The sequence below is a fragment of the Odocoileus virginianus genome, chromosome 6 (assembly GCF_023699985.2).
Source record: "Odocoileus virginianus isolate 20LAN1187 ecotype Illinois chromosome 6, Ovbor_1.2, whole genome shotgun sequence".
NCBI classification, from domain to species: domain Eukaryota; kingdom Metazoa; phylum Chordata; class Mammalia; order Artiodactyla; family Cervidae; genus Odocoileus; species Odocoileus virginianus.
This window is the reverse complement of record NC_069679.1, coordinates 16,357,982-16,374,165: the sequence shown is the minus strand read 5'-3', so window position 1 is coordinate 16,374,165 and position 16,184 is coordinate 16,357,982. Positions and strand designations below refer to the sequence as shown.

General features: G+C 43.7%; 1 protein-coding gene and 1 non-coding gene across 2 annotated transcripts; one reads left to right on the top strand and one right to left on the bottom strand.

The window, feature by feature from the left end:
- Nucleotides 1-4,375: 4,375 nt before the first annotated feature.
- Nucleotides 4,376-4,448, bottom strand: TRNAE-CUC (transfer RNA glutamic acid (anticodon CUC)). Its single transcript has one exon. It is a non-coding gene; the product is annotated as a tRNA-Glu (tRNA).
- Nucleotides 4,449-9,751: 5,303 nt separating this feature from the next.
- METTL17 (methyltransferase like 17) lies at nt 9,752-16,137 on the top strand. Its single transcript, XM_020893372.2, has 14 exons — nt 9,752-9,964; nt 10,112-10,265; nt 10,352-10,486; nt 11,348-11,426; nt 11,681-11,762; nt 12,104-12,177; nt 12,638-12,732; nt 13,061-13,131; nt 13,323-13,430; nt 13,704-13,772; nt 14,473-14,523; nt 14,764-14,856; nt 15,081-15,265; nt 15,341-16,137. The coding sequence occupies exons 1-14, from the start codon at nt 9,884-9,886 to the stop codon at nt 15,444-15,446; spliced, it is 1,383 nt and encodes a 460-aa protein (XP_020749031.2). The 5' UTR covers nt 9,752-9,883; the 3' UTR covers nt 15,447-16,137.
- Nucleotides 16,138-16,184: the final 47 nt, after the last annotated feature.

Genomic DNA, 16,184 nt, shown 5'->3' with positions numbered 1-16,184 from the left:
CCATGCCAAACCCAGGGGCCACTGCATCCCCATGGCATACCCTGGAGTGTGCAGGACCAAGAAAGCAGAGAGGTCAGTCAAGGACAGCAAAGCCCCTCTCCCTTGCTCCCAGCAAAGAGCATCTCTCCCCCTACTTAACTCTTGGGTTGCTTATAGATGCAGAGACATCTGTAGGAGAGACACACACAGTCACCATCCATTCACACTCCACCTCCATGACAGATACATACACATGCTCTTGAGACAGGAAGACAAAAGTACAGCCATTTTGGAAAAGGACTAGTGAATGGTCTTGGGAAAAACAGGACTTGGAAGCTAAAAACAAAGGCTCTAGGAGACTTAGTTCCAGAGACAAAAATCAGGCTCACAGCAGTAAAAGATTACCTTTATCTCTCTTATACTAATGAGTATACTTGCCACAAGACAAGAAACTCAACTATAAACTTTAACCTTATCTGTTCTGGTGCTTTCTTACAGAAAACTATCATGTGCTTTTTATTCCCTCACAGAAGCACTCCTATTCCTGATAGCTATCTTGGAGCCACCTGCTGCAAATCAAACAAGTTTCATGATTTCTGGAGATTATTGGTGATCACAAGATAAACCCTCCCTTTTGTTACAACAACAACTTGCCCCTAATACTCGGGGAACTGAGACTTTTCCCCTCATCTTCTCCCTTGTGCACAAGCTATCTCTTTCAATAAAAAGTTTTGCTTACCTAAGAGAGTCTTTTGTTGTTGTTGTTCATTACATCTTTATAACTCATTTATTTTTTTAATTGAAGTATAGTTGATTTATAATATCATGCTAGTTTCAGGTGCACAGCACCATGATTCAGTTATACAAATATCTATATATCTATCTATATTTCTTTTCAGATTCTTTTCCCTCAAAGTTATTACAAGGTATTGAGTATAGTTCCGTGTGCTATATGCTGCTGCTGCTAAGTCACTTCAGTCGTGTCTGACTCTGTGCGACCCCATAGACGGCAGCCCACCAGGCTCCCCCATCCCTGGGATTCTCCAGGCAAGAACCCTGGAGTGGGTTGCCATTTCCTTCTCCAAATGTGTGAAAGTGAAAAGTGAAAGTGAAGTCGCTCAGTGTCCGACCCTCAGCGACCCCATGGACTGCAGCCTACCAGGCTCCTCCGTCAATGGGATTTTCCAGGCAAGAACACTGGAGTGGGGTGCCATTGCCTTCTCCAGTGTGCTATATAGTAGGTCCTTATTAGTTGCCTAACAGTCTTGTGGGAGCAATTACTCATTTCTGTGGTATTACTGTCCAAAAAGGTGGAAAGGGCCCTATAATACTCTCACATATGTACACATAGCTGTATGTACTCCCTCTTCCAAAGATTACCTTGATAATAGCATTATCTTTGTAGGTAAATGTACTGAGAAGACCTACCTTCCCTTCCAAAATGAACAGCTATTGCCAGTCAAGGCTGATGCTGGTTGGAGTGCTTTGCCTGTTTTGCTATAGCTTAAAAATATCAGGGCTTCTTACAGATTTTTATGGTGTTCCAGTGGTTAAGAATCTGCCTTGCAATGTAGGGGACACAGGTTTGATCCTTGGTTGGGGAAATAGACCCCACATGCCACCTGGCATTGACAAAAATAAATAATGAATATTTAATTATAAACAAACAAACATACAGGTTTCCTTTAGGTTGATGACCAGGAAAGGAACTCAGTTCCCTTGAAGGAATCTGTCCAGCCCAGGATGTGGTCCTCAGTTGATGAAAAGATTGAGTAACAGTAGGAGACTGCTTATAACTCTAAAGCACATGGGACAAGTCAGATGAATGCCAGCCAACTAATATTGGACACATATGGTGATTTGTGAGACTTGTTTGTGCTCAGTCGCTCAATCACGTCTGATTTTTGCAAGCCTGTGGACTGTAGTCCACCAGACTTCTCTGTAGGGGATTTCCCAGGCAAGAATACTGGAGTGGATTGCCATTCCCTCCTCCAGGGGATCTTCTCAAGGGCTCGAACCCGTGTCTCCTGAGGTGGCAGGCAGATTCTTTACAACTGAGCCATCTGGGAAGTGATTTGTTTAGGTATTTTTAAAAGGCTGCCTCACCCCTTACTGAAGTGAATTGTTTTGACCAAGAGCTTTTACTTCACCTTGTCAAATTATAGACATATTGTTATTTTTAAATCTCATAAATATGTGTATGTAAATCTTATTTTTAAGTCTGTCTTTGAGAGAAAATTTTTAAAGTAGAAATTGTGTTTATATCTGAAATAAGTAATGCAAACACCCAGTTCTTATGGAAGAACTGAGGAGGATCTAGGGTCGGGTTCCCAGCTGTCTGCACTAACCCTCAACCCCTGGTATGAGTTTTAGCATATAAGCCTGGCAAGCCACACCATCTCTGAACACTGAGCAATCAAGCTCCAATACCCCTTTACTTCTAATGGAGAGAGTTGAATCGGATTTCCTGCAGACCATGACCACTAGTCTTTGAAGGGACTCAGCCTTCTTGTGCAAAAGTGAGGAAGAAAATCCTGCAGGTGGAGGTCACTGATCTGCAGCAGTCACTAGGCAGCAGTGAGATGCATGAAAACACTGGCATGATAAAAACATTGTTTCTAGGTAGGTTTCTCTGTTCCTGTTTTCCTGTACTACACATTTGCTTACTCTCCATTTAGCTAATTGACAGAAATAAATGTAAATGCTGCATTAATCAAGTCAATGTGGTGTGTCATAAATATGTTCTCTCAGGATTGCCTGTACTTTGAAATCCTGAAGCCTATGGGCTTTATACTTAATCTTATTACTCAAAATAATACATATATCCTTTCTTGTCGTTCTGGGCCTGCTGAATCCTTCAAAGTCATAAGAGAAATGTAAAAAAAAATCTATTCTAACTCAATTTGGTCAATCCAGTGAATCTTTATCACTGTTAAGAGAATTTTCTGGTCTTGCCTTCCCTCCCTGGGGCAAGAATCACTATGAGCTCAGAGTCACATTTAAATTACATTCCAGCAACAAGGAAGTCGAACCAGTAGAAATGTACCATGTCTACTTGTTGAATATCTAATTTGGTCCCCAAATCTATTAATAGGACCTATTAACCCGAAAGGGCCCCAAATCTCTACTTTAGAATACATTTTTTTAATAACTCCCCCTTTCCACGCTGTAGAAAGTACAGTTTTCAAAGCACAGTCAAATGCCAAAAACCTAAATATCTAAACATTAGAACAAGGTGTTAATTCAGTTGGTAATGATACCGTCCTTAACCACAGCACAGAAGAAAAGGATGATGCTAGAGATTCCTAGAGAATTAACCTAAAACATGCTGAGATTCCAAAAATGAATATAAAGCACAAGACACAGAATCAATAATCAAAGATGGAAGAAGTATTTCTTTGGCAAGAGGTAGGGAACTGGTTTTAGAAATAGGTAAACCTCATAGATTCTCACCATAGGCAATTCCCACCATTGCTTTTAAAAAGAATGCCTAAAACATAACAAAAGAACAGCATTCTGAAAATCCCTAAGTAGGAAAAGCAGACCACTAACAGAGGGACATATTTTGTTGCTGTAAGTTGCTAAGTCCTGTCCAACTCTTTTGAGACCCCATGGACTGTAGCCCGCCAGGCTCCTCTGCCCATAGGCAAGAACACTGGAGTGAGTTGCACTGCCTTCATGCAGGAGATCTTCCCAACCCAGGGATTGAACCTGCATCTCCTGCATTGGCCAGTGTATGCTTTACCACTGGGCCAGCAGGGAAGCCCAAAAGAGGAGTACAGACAATAATAATCCATGTCATTCCACTGAAAAAATAAACATTACTGTGTGGACACCAACAGAATGATACTTTAGTTAACTTTTTATTCTTATACGAAGACAACGGAGTCATTCTTAGAATACTAATACTTATTTAACTGACATTTCTTTCTGAGTGCCTTTGATGTAACAAGCACTATTCTAAGTGCTGTGCATATAGTGGTGAGCATATCAGAGTCACCTGCATTTTAGAAATTTTGTCCCCGTGATGCTGAAGCTCAGCCTCTCTGTACACCAGTGCCAAATCAAATCTCAGAGTTCTAAGTGAAGCGGAAAAGAATAGCTTTATTGCTTTTCCAGGCAAAGGGAGGCACAGTGGGCTCCTGCCCTCAAAAACTATGTGTACCAACCAATAAGGATTTGATGAGAAGTTTTATAGCAGTGGTTCAAGGCTGGGGTCCCTGACAAGATTAGAGTGTGTGCAGGGCCTGGTTCAAAAATGGGAAAGGAGTATGTCAAGACTTTATATTGTCACCCTGATAATTTAATTTATATGCAGAGTACATCATGCAAAATGCTGGTCTGGATGAAGCACAAGCTGGGTTTTCTATTTTTTGCTGTGCTTGTGGCAACTTAGTTCCCCAACCAGGGATCAAACCTGGGCCCTCAGCAGTGAGAGAACAGAGTCCTAACCACTGGACCACCAGGGAATTCCCTGAAGCACAAGCTGGAATCAAGATTGTCCAGGAGAAATATCAGCAACCTCAGATATGCAGATGATACCACTATAAGGGCAGAAAGTGAAGAGGAACGAAACAGTCTCTTAATGAGGGTGAAAGAAGAGAGTGAAAAAGCTGGCTTAAAACTGAACATTCAAAAAACTAAGATCATGGCATCTGGTCCCACCACTTCATGGCAAATAGAAGGCGAAAAAGTGGCAACAGTGACAGATTTTAATTTCCTGGGCTCCAAAATCACTGTGGATGGTGACTGCAGCTATGAAATTAAAAGACACTTGCTCCTTGGAAGGAAAGCTATGACAAACCTAAACAGTGTATTAAGAAGCAGAGACATCACTTTGCCAACAAAGGTCCACATGTTGCAGAAAGGGGGACCCTCCAGGGTCCAAGAGTTGGCTCTTGTCTAACACTCAGAAATGAATTGTCTGAAGAGACACACGCGCTGACAAAGCAAGAGATTTTATTAGGAAGGGGTGCCCAGGTGGAGAGCAGTAGGGTAAGGGAACCCAGGAGAACTGCTCTGCTACATGGCTCAAAGTTTTGGATTTTATGGTAATGGGATTAGTTTCTGGGTTGTCTTTGACCAGTCATATGTCTCAGAGTCCTTCCTGGTGGCACACACATGGCTCAACCAAGATGGATGCCAGCCAGAAGGATTCTGGGAGGTGATCTGACACGTGGCGTCTCCTTTTGACCTTTCCCAAACTCTTCCGGTTAGTGGTGGCTTATTTGTTCCATGTTCCTTACCAGGACCTCCGGTCAGAAAATAACTCATGTAAATGGTTACCGCGGTGCCTGGCCAGGATGGGCGGTTTCAGTCAGTGTGCTTCCCCCTAGTCAAAGCTATGGTTTTTCCAGGAATCATGTATGAATGTGAGAGTTGGACCAATAAGAAGGCTGAGTGCCGAAGAATTGATGCTTTCAAACTGTGGTGCTGGAGAACTCTTGAGAGTTCCTTGGACAGCAAGAAAATCAAACCAGTAAATCCTAAAGGAAATCAACCCTGAATATTCTCTGGAAGGACCGATGTTGAAGCTGAAGCCCAATACTGTAGCCACATGATGCAAAGAGCCAACTCATTGGCAAAGACCCTGATGCTGTGAAAGACAGAAGGCAGGAGGAGAAAGAGGCAACAGAGTATGAGATTTGGGGGCTGAATGGCATCACTGACTCAATGGACATGAGTTTGAGCAAGCTCTGGGAGATGGGGAAGGACAGGGAAGCCTGGTGCACTGCAGCCCATGGTCTCGCAGAGACAGACACAACTCGGCAACTGAACAACAACAAGGGCCTGCACTCCCCTAATCTTGTCTCAAATGGTCAGTCTCCTAATCTTGAGAGCAGCATCTCTGGTCCTGTTAACATGGCTTCAGGGGGTTTCTTGACTGCTTCTCCTCTGGTTAGCAATTGTCTGAATCTGCCATTTGGAACTCAAGGAAGACATGGGGCTGGAATCTTGCCTACAAGAAATGGGAGACAGAAAATGCCTCCAGGCCTAGGAGCCCCACAGGGTTTCACTCAGTTTACCCACACATCTTGGACAGTTCTCAAACTAATTCAGTGGGGGCATATCTTTACTAAGAAAAGAAAATCCTTCTATTGAGGCAATTAAATATCGCAGTGAGCTCCCACTTTCATTACCATCATAACCAGGGACAGTGCAAGAGGAAGAATGACACTGCCTTTGGCATCAAGACTATGGCTTGAGACCTCCTATGTGGCCTGCATCAGAGAATTGTGTGAGGATAAATTATTTATCAAATCTGGGGAAGACAGAAGTCATACATCATAAGATGAAAAGTTGGTGCAGTCATCACCAGGTGGCTCTACTGGCTTGATAAGTAAAATCAAAGATACAGAGGGTTATAACCAAGGAGAAGTAGCTAAACTACTACATTCTATTTTTAATCATAGTTCATAAGAACTCCCCTAATTTCTTTCGAAGTTATTTCAACAGTATCACTTACTTCTAAAGGAAAGCAAAGGACTAATGTGAAGCATTAATTGGTATTGATGCCAAAATCTTGGCTCTCCATGCACGGATGTCAAACAGAAATACAGAGATAGAGTTACAGAGAAAAAAGATAGAGTGGCTTTATTTCCTTGCCAGGCAAAGAGGGAACACAGTAGGTTAGCGCCTCAAGAACTGTGCCCTCCTCCCTGGGGAATAGGGAGAAGACTTACAGTCAAGTAGGTGATAAGGATCAAAGCAGTGACAGGTTTGCATTCTTCTAATGGGTTGGTAGTAAGGTAAGGATGAGTCAACAGCATCAGCCTTCCAGTTCCAACTGGTCTGAGGTCTACCTGCTTCTTATCTGGGCAGCATACCATTGTTGATAGTTAACTATAAACATCTCCCTATTCCCCAGGGAGAGGGTTTCAGTATCTGCAAAATAACTCAAATAAATTATTATGTGCATCCTCTGATGGGGAACCAGGACCCTGCCCCAAGGCTGCACTATTGTTTCTCTTGACTATTTCTCCCTTGTCTTGCATCTTCTCCCTTCCCTAATTAGTAACTGCTGAATCTGGCCATTGGAACTCAGGGAAGTTCATGGAGGCTGAATGAAGGCTATTTCCTATAATCAAAGAAATGGGGGACACAGAAAGGCTTTCTACCCAGGAGTCCCATAGGGCCCTGCTCAGCATCAGTATTTGTTATTGCTTAGTGGCTAAGTTGTGTCCAACTCTGCTGACAAGGGAAGGAAAGGAAAAGGAAGGGAAGGAAAGAGGAAGGGAGGGGAAGAGAGGGAAACGCTACAGGCTGGCTTTCTAAGGGCACAGCTGAAACAACAGCTTGGAGGGAACATTCTGAAAAGATAGGGTACCATCCTTCAGGATGCAGTGTACTTATTGAATCAGAAAACTCTAAATGATACCCCAATAAGATGATTACATAGGTCTGATAACCAAGGAGTAGAAGCAGGAATGGTTTCCCTTACCATCACTCTTTCTGACCCATGGAAATTTCATGCTTTCATCTCTCTAACGCTGGGTTCTGTCAAGTCAAAGGTTCAGGTCCCCAAAGAGGATGCACTCTTGTCAAGGGATATATCAAGGGTCTCACTGAACTACAATCTACAGCTGCTGCCATGACACTTTGGATTTCTTAGGTCTAGGGAGCAGAAGATGAGGAGTTACCGTACTGTCAGGGCTAAGTAACACTAATTAGAAGAAAGAGGTACTCTTTTTACACAATGAGAGCAGAGAAAAATTCATGTAGAATCCAAGTGATCTACTTGGGTGCTTCCCAGCATTCCCATGTAACTGTGAGTGTATATGTACTACAATGTCAGCTGGAGAAAGATATGACTATCAAGGGTTTGGACCATTCAGGATAGAGGGTTTGGGTCCTAATACCAGACAAGCCACTATGACAGCTGAGGGCAAGGGAGGAATGAGAATGAATGTAAAGAAAGGAGAGGATAGCTGCCAGTTGCAGCCCTGAAATCAACCGCAGTAACAGTGACTGTATTTTCCCCCTCCTTCTTCTAAATTTCTCTTCAAAAACGGAGTCCCATACAAAGCTTGAAGGAATCGTCTCTTGAACCTATCTGTCGAAGTAGATCTGTGAGGTTCTAGGGCAAGTGTGAAAATGCACTACTCAGATCTCCTGCTGTGGCAATCATAATTAACTGATGACCCCAACTGCCAGCCTGTGAATCTGCTACTCTTCTTATGGGCTGCTCTCAGACAATGACTGAGTGTAGCTCTGATACTAAGTCAGGCCTATTTCTCAGGAAGCACAACTTCTCTGATAGCCACCTTGAGTTCAAAGACTCTCCATTAGCCGGGCTGAACCTTTTTAGAACTGTGCCTATCCAACCTGTTTTCTTTCCCTCCCTCTTTCACAGAGGTCAGACCTGCATTGCAGACTGATGGGTTGTGATAAGTTATGAATTAACTTTTATTTGGGGGCAAAATGAGAACTTAAGAGGCCAGGAACCAGCATTTCAGATAGCTCTGAGAAACTGTTCTGAAGAGGCATAGGGCAAGGTCCGTATATACGTGATTTTGGTGAAGGAGGGGGAATACACGCTATCAAGCACAAATTTTTGCAGACGGTTGCTGCTAGTCATGTGAAGATTACTTCTAGTTATGAGGAGCAGGCATCACCATGAAAGATCGTGTTGCTTTTCTAGATATGAGAAGATGCAAAAATCGAGCTCATAAAAATCATCTCCTGAAAATATATTAAGGACTTTTCTGCCAGTTTTTCCCAGAGCACAGAGTGCCTCATTCCTGATCTCCACTCTGAAATCCTTTCAGGTCAGCAGCTACAGTAGGTCATGATTTAATCCTTATAGATGTAGATGGTGGTGGTGGTTTAGTCGCTAAGTTCTCTCCGACTCCTGCAACCCCATGGACAGTAGCCTGCCAGGCTCCTCTGTCCATGGGATTCTCCAGGCAAGAATACTGGAGTGGGTTGCCATTCCCTTCTCCAGGGTATCTTCCCAACCCAGGAACTGAACCCAGGTCTCCTGTATCGCAGGAAGATTCTTTACCAACTGAGTTACCAGGGAAGCCCCAAGATGGCAAGTACCAATTTGTCATCAGCACTTGACAAATTGGCACTTGCTAACTTGCATTCTAAGTACCAATACTACCAGTAGAGCATATATTTAAAGGTGAAGATCAGACTTAGATTGCCAAGGTTTAGAACTTACTCTCACCTAACAAGCTCTTGAATCTCAAGCCTAATATTTAGCCACCTTAAACTTCACTTTCCTTGGGTGCAAAATGGGATTTAAATAATATATCCTTTAGAATTATGGGGACTAAATAGGGTAGTACCATACAACAGCGCTTGTCACACTCCCTGTCACATAATGTTCTCATGGTACCTAGTTACCTGGTGTAAAAGTACTGGTTTAATATTAAGAGAAACTAACAAGTAAGAAACATTAAATCTATTATCTATTATTCCATCAATTTGGTCGCCTAAATCTGGCTTTCCTTGTTCATCTTCCCATTACTGCAGTCTCTCCATTTCACACAGGAGGTAAAAACCCCAAGACTTCAGTGTTCTCCAGAAGGTAAAACAAAGAACACTGGTAGTTAATACAAACACAAATTCTTTGCCATTGTGACGCGTTTCTGGGGAAGCCAGCATAGGGCCAGCCCATAACTACCTAACCCCGCCCCTCCGATTTCTGGAGGCGGAGACAAATCACAACGCAGCGTGGAAGTCACCTAGCTTCCGGCTGGCTACGCCGGAATTGTGGTGCACAAACCGTCTCCAAGGCGATTTACAGACCGATTGCTTATTGGCTACTAGCAAAGCACTCGTTCTCTGCATTGGCTGTTTCTGCCCGGCGCCGATTTTCGCGGAGGATGTTCGCCGCCGCTATTGAGAGTGACAGACACTGCACCTATATTTCCGGTTCCGGTTCACCGCTGGCGCCATGGCGACCGCAAGAGGGTCGCGGTATCTGCTGACAATAGGCAGGTGGCGCCGCAGCTTTGGAATAGCTCCCCAGTTCCGAGTGAGTACCTATTTTCCCTGCTTTCGAAAGAGGCTGTGGATCTCAAGAACAGCTCCTCTCCGAGGAGGTGCTCTTTCGGCAGCTCCTCCGTTAGCCAGTGGCCGCGGCCATCCTCTGTGCCCCCCATTAGCTTTTCTTTTTCTGCAGGCGCTTGCTGCCCTCGTGCCTGGCGTATCGCACGTGGATAACACGTCCGATTTCCTGGGGAAGAGGCCCCATCGCCGGCACCCTGGCATCCTGCAGCTGTCATGCGTGCGCCTGCCGCAGGCATTGGCTGACGCCGCGCAGTTACTGCTGCTTGGTGAGTAAAGGTGGGAAATGGAAGCTCCAGAAGCGGAGATTGGGCCCTACGTACAAGTGATTCCTTTTTGCATCTTTGGTCCGTAGAGGGCGCGAGGCCCAATATGGAGAAGCAGGTGCAAGCACTAACCAATTATCTCTGGAGCCGGCATTTACCTGTAGAGCCAGAGGAGCTACAAAGACGGGCAGTTCTTCTTGAGAAAAAAATCCTGGAAAACGCAGGTAGGTCTTAAAAATAAAGAGTAAGCCAAATAGAAAGAGTAGAGGGAAATGAAGAGCGAGTAATAATTCTGCAGCCTCTTAAATAGATACTGCAATTTCTTATTTGACGTTCTGACCAGAGCAGTTATTCATAATGTTGCCTTTCTAAAAGACGATAAGTGATTTCAGAGATTGCTGTCAGGGCTTTAGTAAAGGTCAATGATGCTTCAGTCTCCTGTTGAAATTTAGATCTTTGTTCTTTTCCCCAAGTCCACTGGATTAAGAACGTCTTAAGTTTTTGTTCAGGTAAAAAAAAGTCTCTCTCCAGTACTACAGGGAAAGGAGAATTAGTTTGCCGAGTTATTTTCATGATTGTGAGTTCCTTGCTATTAAGAGGCCTGCCTTTTGTTTATCTTGTATTCCACGAACTTCTTGTAGTACCTGGTTCGTAGTAGGCGCTCCATAGGTAAAATAGTACTGAACTGAGCACAATTATAAGACTAAGTTTTTCAAGCCCCTTTCCTTCCTATAGGAACTTTGGAGACATCACATTATTAAATTTGGGGGAAGTGAAGAAATCTACAAAGTACTGTCTTTATCCTATAACTTTTTATTACACTTGGCTTTAATACAGAACAAAACCTGTGAGACAGAGTTGGTTGAACTGAATGAACTGCTGTTAGAGGCAATATATTATTTGATATTCTATGGTGGTGCTGGTGGTCATTATTATTCTTACCTGAAACTTTTCTCTAGTTTGGCTTCTCTCTTAAGCATTTTCCATGTGGGAATTGGTGGGGAATGGCAGGCAGTAAATTCAGATATTGTATCTGAGCCCTGTTCTTCCTAGGTCCTTACTTCCAGTCCTTGTTCTCACCCCAGACTCATGTCAGACGGAGAAACATCATGAAGAAGTCCTGCGTGCCTTGCGCAGAACTACCTATCATTGGCAAGAACTGAGGTAAGGGAGACGAGAAGGGCTGCAGAAGAAGGCAAAGTTTGGCTTTTGAGAAGGAGAGTTGGGGAAGTACAATTACACCATGTAGTGTTTGAAAAAGCAGTCTGGTTTGTAAGCCTTCCTAAAACTTGTCTGTGTTGAGCCCTGAAAGGATTGAGCTGCAGGAGCCCTTTACAAAGATTTCATTTCCTAAAAGTCTGGAGGGTAGCTGCAGGATAGTGGTTAATTCCCAGTGGTATGTCTTCTTTTTCTGGCAGCTACAATGAGGGACTGAGCCTGGTGTATATGGCAGCAAGACTGGATGGTGGCTTTGCAGCAGTCTCCAGAGCTTTCCATGAGGTGAAATTCCCTCAACTTCCAACCAGAAACTTTTTACTATCAGTTCCCTTTTTCATAAAGTAATCTTCTGGGGCAGGATTCTTGGGACATTACATGTGCATTTTTTTCAAGAGGTTCTCTTTATCCGCTAAAAGGAATTTTTGACCCAAAAAAGGTTTAGAGTCACTGTTTTAAGAGCTTACATGTAAGCATTTACATTGCCTTAAATGTAAGGCATTTATATTGAATCTTAAAAGACATTCATGTCTCATTTCCTCTGTTGCAGTCCCCTAATTCATGTTTACCAAGACCCTAAATAAGTGTCTGTCTTCCCCACTGTGGGCTATTGAATATTTCTTCAGATCCAAGCTCGACTTCCAGAGTTCCAGCCACAAACCTTGATGGACTTCGGCTCAGGTACTGGCTCTGTCACCTGGTGAGTATCTTTCTCTGTCTCTGTCAGTTCTAACTCTAGAGAGCTAGAGCTAGCTTATACCATGTCAATATCAAGAGACTGGAGAACCAAAGGAAGAAGAGGAAAATTGGGAACTGATGTGTTTCTTCCCTCAGATTAAACAAGGCATGAGAAGTTATATAAATTAGGATCAGAACTTAAAGAATATGTCAAGTGAAAAAACCCATGTTTAGAAGGATAAAAAAGGAAACTAATTTGATCTCGGACAGAGATTTACATATCATCAAGATGATTTTGTGTGTGTTCAAGTAGTTTTTGAGTCTTCTTAAGAGTTGTAGATGAAATAAGAAAATAACATTGCTCGTTTTTCCAACTATTTTAACATAGCACTCTGTTTCCCCAAGGTTAGGTTAGGGGCAGAGGGGTCTTTGTAGGAATAACTTTGTCATGAGAACTGATGATTTATTTTTTGTGACTTTAGGGCTGCTCATAGTACTTGGGGCCAGAGCCTACGTGAGTATATGTGTGTGGACAGCTCAGCTGCCATGTTGGAATTGGCAGAAAAGCTACTGAAAGGTGAGGACAAAATGTAAGGAAGGGCTTTCCCAAAGTTGAATGCATTTACAAATCAAAGGAGTACCAGAAAGGGTCTTTTATTGGGGGATAGAGGCGAGGCCTGAAAGTTAAAGATGAGTCTGATGCAGTGACCCTGTTGAAGATGCTGGAGGCCTTTGTTGGACTGTGGATGGGTAGGGTAAGCAGAACAGGACAAATGACCCAATATTCTCCCTGCCCTTTTTTTTTAATAGTTGTCTACTCTGTTGCATCTCACCCTCAGCTAGCATTTTGTCCCTTCAGTTTATACCTACACTCACAGTTGCCACATCTCTACTTTCCTCCACAGGTGGTTCAGGATCTGGGATGCCTTGTGTTCCAGGTGTCTTTTTCAGACAGTTTCTACCTGTATCACCCAAGGCAAGTGGCAGTGTTTAAAGTATGCCAGATGTGGAGTATGCAGATGGAAAACTGTGGCCCTGGCTTTACAACCTAGCATTGAATGTTAGAAAGTAAAAGAAAGCAGAAGAAATTTAGTGGGATAGACCTCTGTTGTACTCTTTGAAAGAGGGAGATGTCAGGTTGGTCATTTTCCTTGTCTTGGGCACCAGGTACAATTCGATGTGGTGGTCGCAGCCTTTTCCCTCAGTGAACTGCCCAGCAAGGCCAGCTGCACTGATGTGGTCCAGACCTTGTGGCGCAAGACAGGTCGTTTTCTGGTAAGTGGAAGCCCCTTTCCCCTCAAGTTTTTAAGCGACTTCATGGGTTTGTTTCATGCCTTTCCTTATCCCCATTGGAGCTTGTCTTCATTGTTAACCATTTTCCTCCTACATAGATCCCTTTGTCCCTCTTTTCAGGTCTCCATCTACATCATATATGTAATACCCGTTTCATTTAAAATCCCTACTCTATTTGGGAATGCTCTTACAGAGCTACCGACATTTATGTTTTCATGTAATTCAAGGCTTCTTACTTTCCCCTTTTGTAATCAGGTATTGGTAGAGAATGGAACAAAAGCTGGGCACTCCCTTCTCATGGACGCCAGGGACGTGGTCCTTAACGTAAGGTTCTTTCGCCTTCTTTCACCTTACCCTCCTTTCCCTGCTTATTCTCACCAGTTCTTGGCACTCCCCTGAAAACTGAAGGGACTGGCATATATGAATAAGGATGACTCTGAAGATAGTAGGCACATGAAGTAGTTATGATATAGGGTAGTAGTTGGCAAACTCCAGCCTATGGATCAGGTCCAGCCTGCCACCTGTTTTTATATGAGCCGTGCTTATTTGTGCATCTATAACCATGTGTCTGTGGCTATAGGTCTGTTGCCTGTGGCTATTTTCACCATACAGATAGCAGTAGGAAACAAATTTTGTCTAGTCTCTGGACTTTTAATTTTTTTTCTTTTTTTTTTTTGCCAGCCCCTGATCCAGGGTACTTCTGATCTAAGAACCAGTTTAGGACCATATGAACCAGTGTATAATTGCAAATTTCATTGTCTTGAAATGGAATTTTTTTTTCAGAGTGAAGGTTACTGACAAGGGAGAGCACCATACTATGTGTCAAATTTCTGCCTTTCTCCTGCTGCAAAGAGAAAGTTCTTTGTTTGGAGTATTAGAGAAACAGCCAGCTTAATTCAAAGAACATAGTTAATAATTACCAGAATTGAATGTTAGAGGAGTCCTCAATTTATTGAGTGCAGAGATTGAGTTAGAACAGACCCCTCCGCCCAGCCTAAATTTTTTTTATTTCCTTTGATTTCAGGGAAAAGAAAAGTCACCTTTGGACCCTCGACCTGGTTTTGTCTTTGCCCCAGTGAGTATTACTTCTGCCTTTCCCAGCAAGCAAAGATCTGAACTCAGGGCTGGCCAGGAAAAGAGCTAGCCACCAGCCACTCTTGAGTACCTATCCAGCCTCCTCCTCAGTGATTCCGCAGGCCTGCCCTTCACCTGCTCTGCGCTCCCTTAGCCCTGGCCCTTCTTGGCTCTCTTACTCGTAGTTTCTGGCTTTTACGATCTGTGGTTCTTTTGTCTTACCTCATCTTTGTCTTCACAGTGTCCCCATGAACTTCCGTGTCCCCAGTTGACAGCCTCTAAGCCCCTGGCCTGTAGCTTGTCCCAGGCGTACCATCCCATCCCCTTCAGCTGGGTATGTACTCTGGGAATACTGTGGTGGGGAGAAAATAGCCTGGGAAAGCACAATGAAAGAGATTCAGAGACAGGAGGATTTGGGAACTTCAGAGAATGCTTGGAGATTTTAGGGTCTGAATGTATATGACTTATAGAATATGTGAAGAGTCACAGGAATGAGGTTTGAAGAAATTTTTTTTCCCTCATCTTTTCCTGCAAGCCATCTCTGTATCCTTGTCTTAGAATAAGAAGCCAAAGGAAGAAAAGTTCTCCTTGGTAATCCTTGCCCGAGGATCTCCAGAGGAGGCTAAGCGCTGGCCCCGAATCACTCAGCCTGTTCTTAAACGGCCCCGCCATGTGCATTGTCACCTGTGCTGTCCAGATGGACGTATGCAGCATGCTGTGGTCACAGCCCGCAGACATGGCAGGTATGGAGGGTATGGCCAGAATTAGTGGGAGGTAGCAAGAGTCTGCAGCCCACATTGACCCTCTCTTTTCTGTAGGGATTTGTATCGCTGTGCCCGGGTCAGTTCCTGGGGAGATCTTTTACCTGTGATCACACCATCGGAACTTCCTCCATCCCCTGCTCAAGATGCCCCTGAGAGTTGACACAGATGTGTGACAAGTGTTTTCTTCTCTCTTGACGGCGGCCCAGGCCGAGGCCTGGTCCAGGATGGGAGTGCTAGTACTGTTACGGCAAAAAAGCTAGTTCAAATATCCTCCATCATAGTCGGCCTTATTCTTCGAACTCACTCGGCCATCCTCTCGCAGCTGCTTTTCTTTCTTAATTGCACTTCTCAGATGATTGCCTTCTAGCTAGAATTGTACGGTGCACCTGGTGTTTACTTCTCCAAGAAAACACTCCCTGACACTCCCTTCCCTTGTGAGCATCATTCATTCCAGAAAGAAGGTCATGCATGGTGTGATCATCTCAAGGACCACCAGAATCAGTCCCAGGAGCACCTAATACCAACTTTGACAATTTTGAAAATTTCCGGAAGTGAAGAATGCAAGCTTGATCTACCCCGATCCTTATCTATGGTCCTGGTTTCCACCCTCAAACTATAAGACCCCTTGCTGTTCTCTCTCTAGGGAGGGCACAGTCTGTAGGACATTGACCTGCAGTGGCCTCCTTTACCTGGCACAATAAAAAAACTACTCTTTTATACTTCACCCCAAATTCTGTCTTTATGTTTCTGTTCACTCTGATGAACAGAGACGAGTTTCAGCTACAGTACCCCTATATACCTGTGTTCACTTGAAGGTTTAATAATAATAAAAAGTTTTCAAAGAATGGAAATGAATCTTGCAATTTCTTAAAAGGTATAGAGGTCTGTTGTCATGGCC

What these genes read in the sequence shown, in the direction of transcription:
- METTL17 (XM_020893372.2), top strand. Translation starts at nt 9,884, where the DNA reads ATGGCGACCGCAAGAGGGTCGCGGTATCTGCTGACAATAGGCAGGTGG. An exon ending in CGCGCAGTTACTGCTGCTTG is followed by an intron (nt 10,266 to 10,351) that starts GTGAGTAAAGGT and finishes TTTGGTCCGTAG; the next exon opens with AGGGCGCGAGGCCCAATATG. An exon ending in GGTACTGGCTCTGTCACCTG is followed by an intron (nt 12,178 to 12,637) that starts GTGAGTATCTTT and finishes TTGTGACTTTAG; the next exon opens with GGCTGCTCATAGTACTTGGG.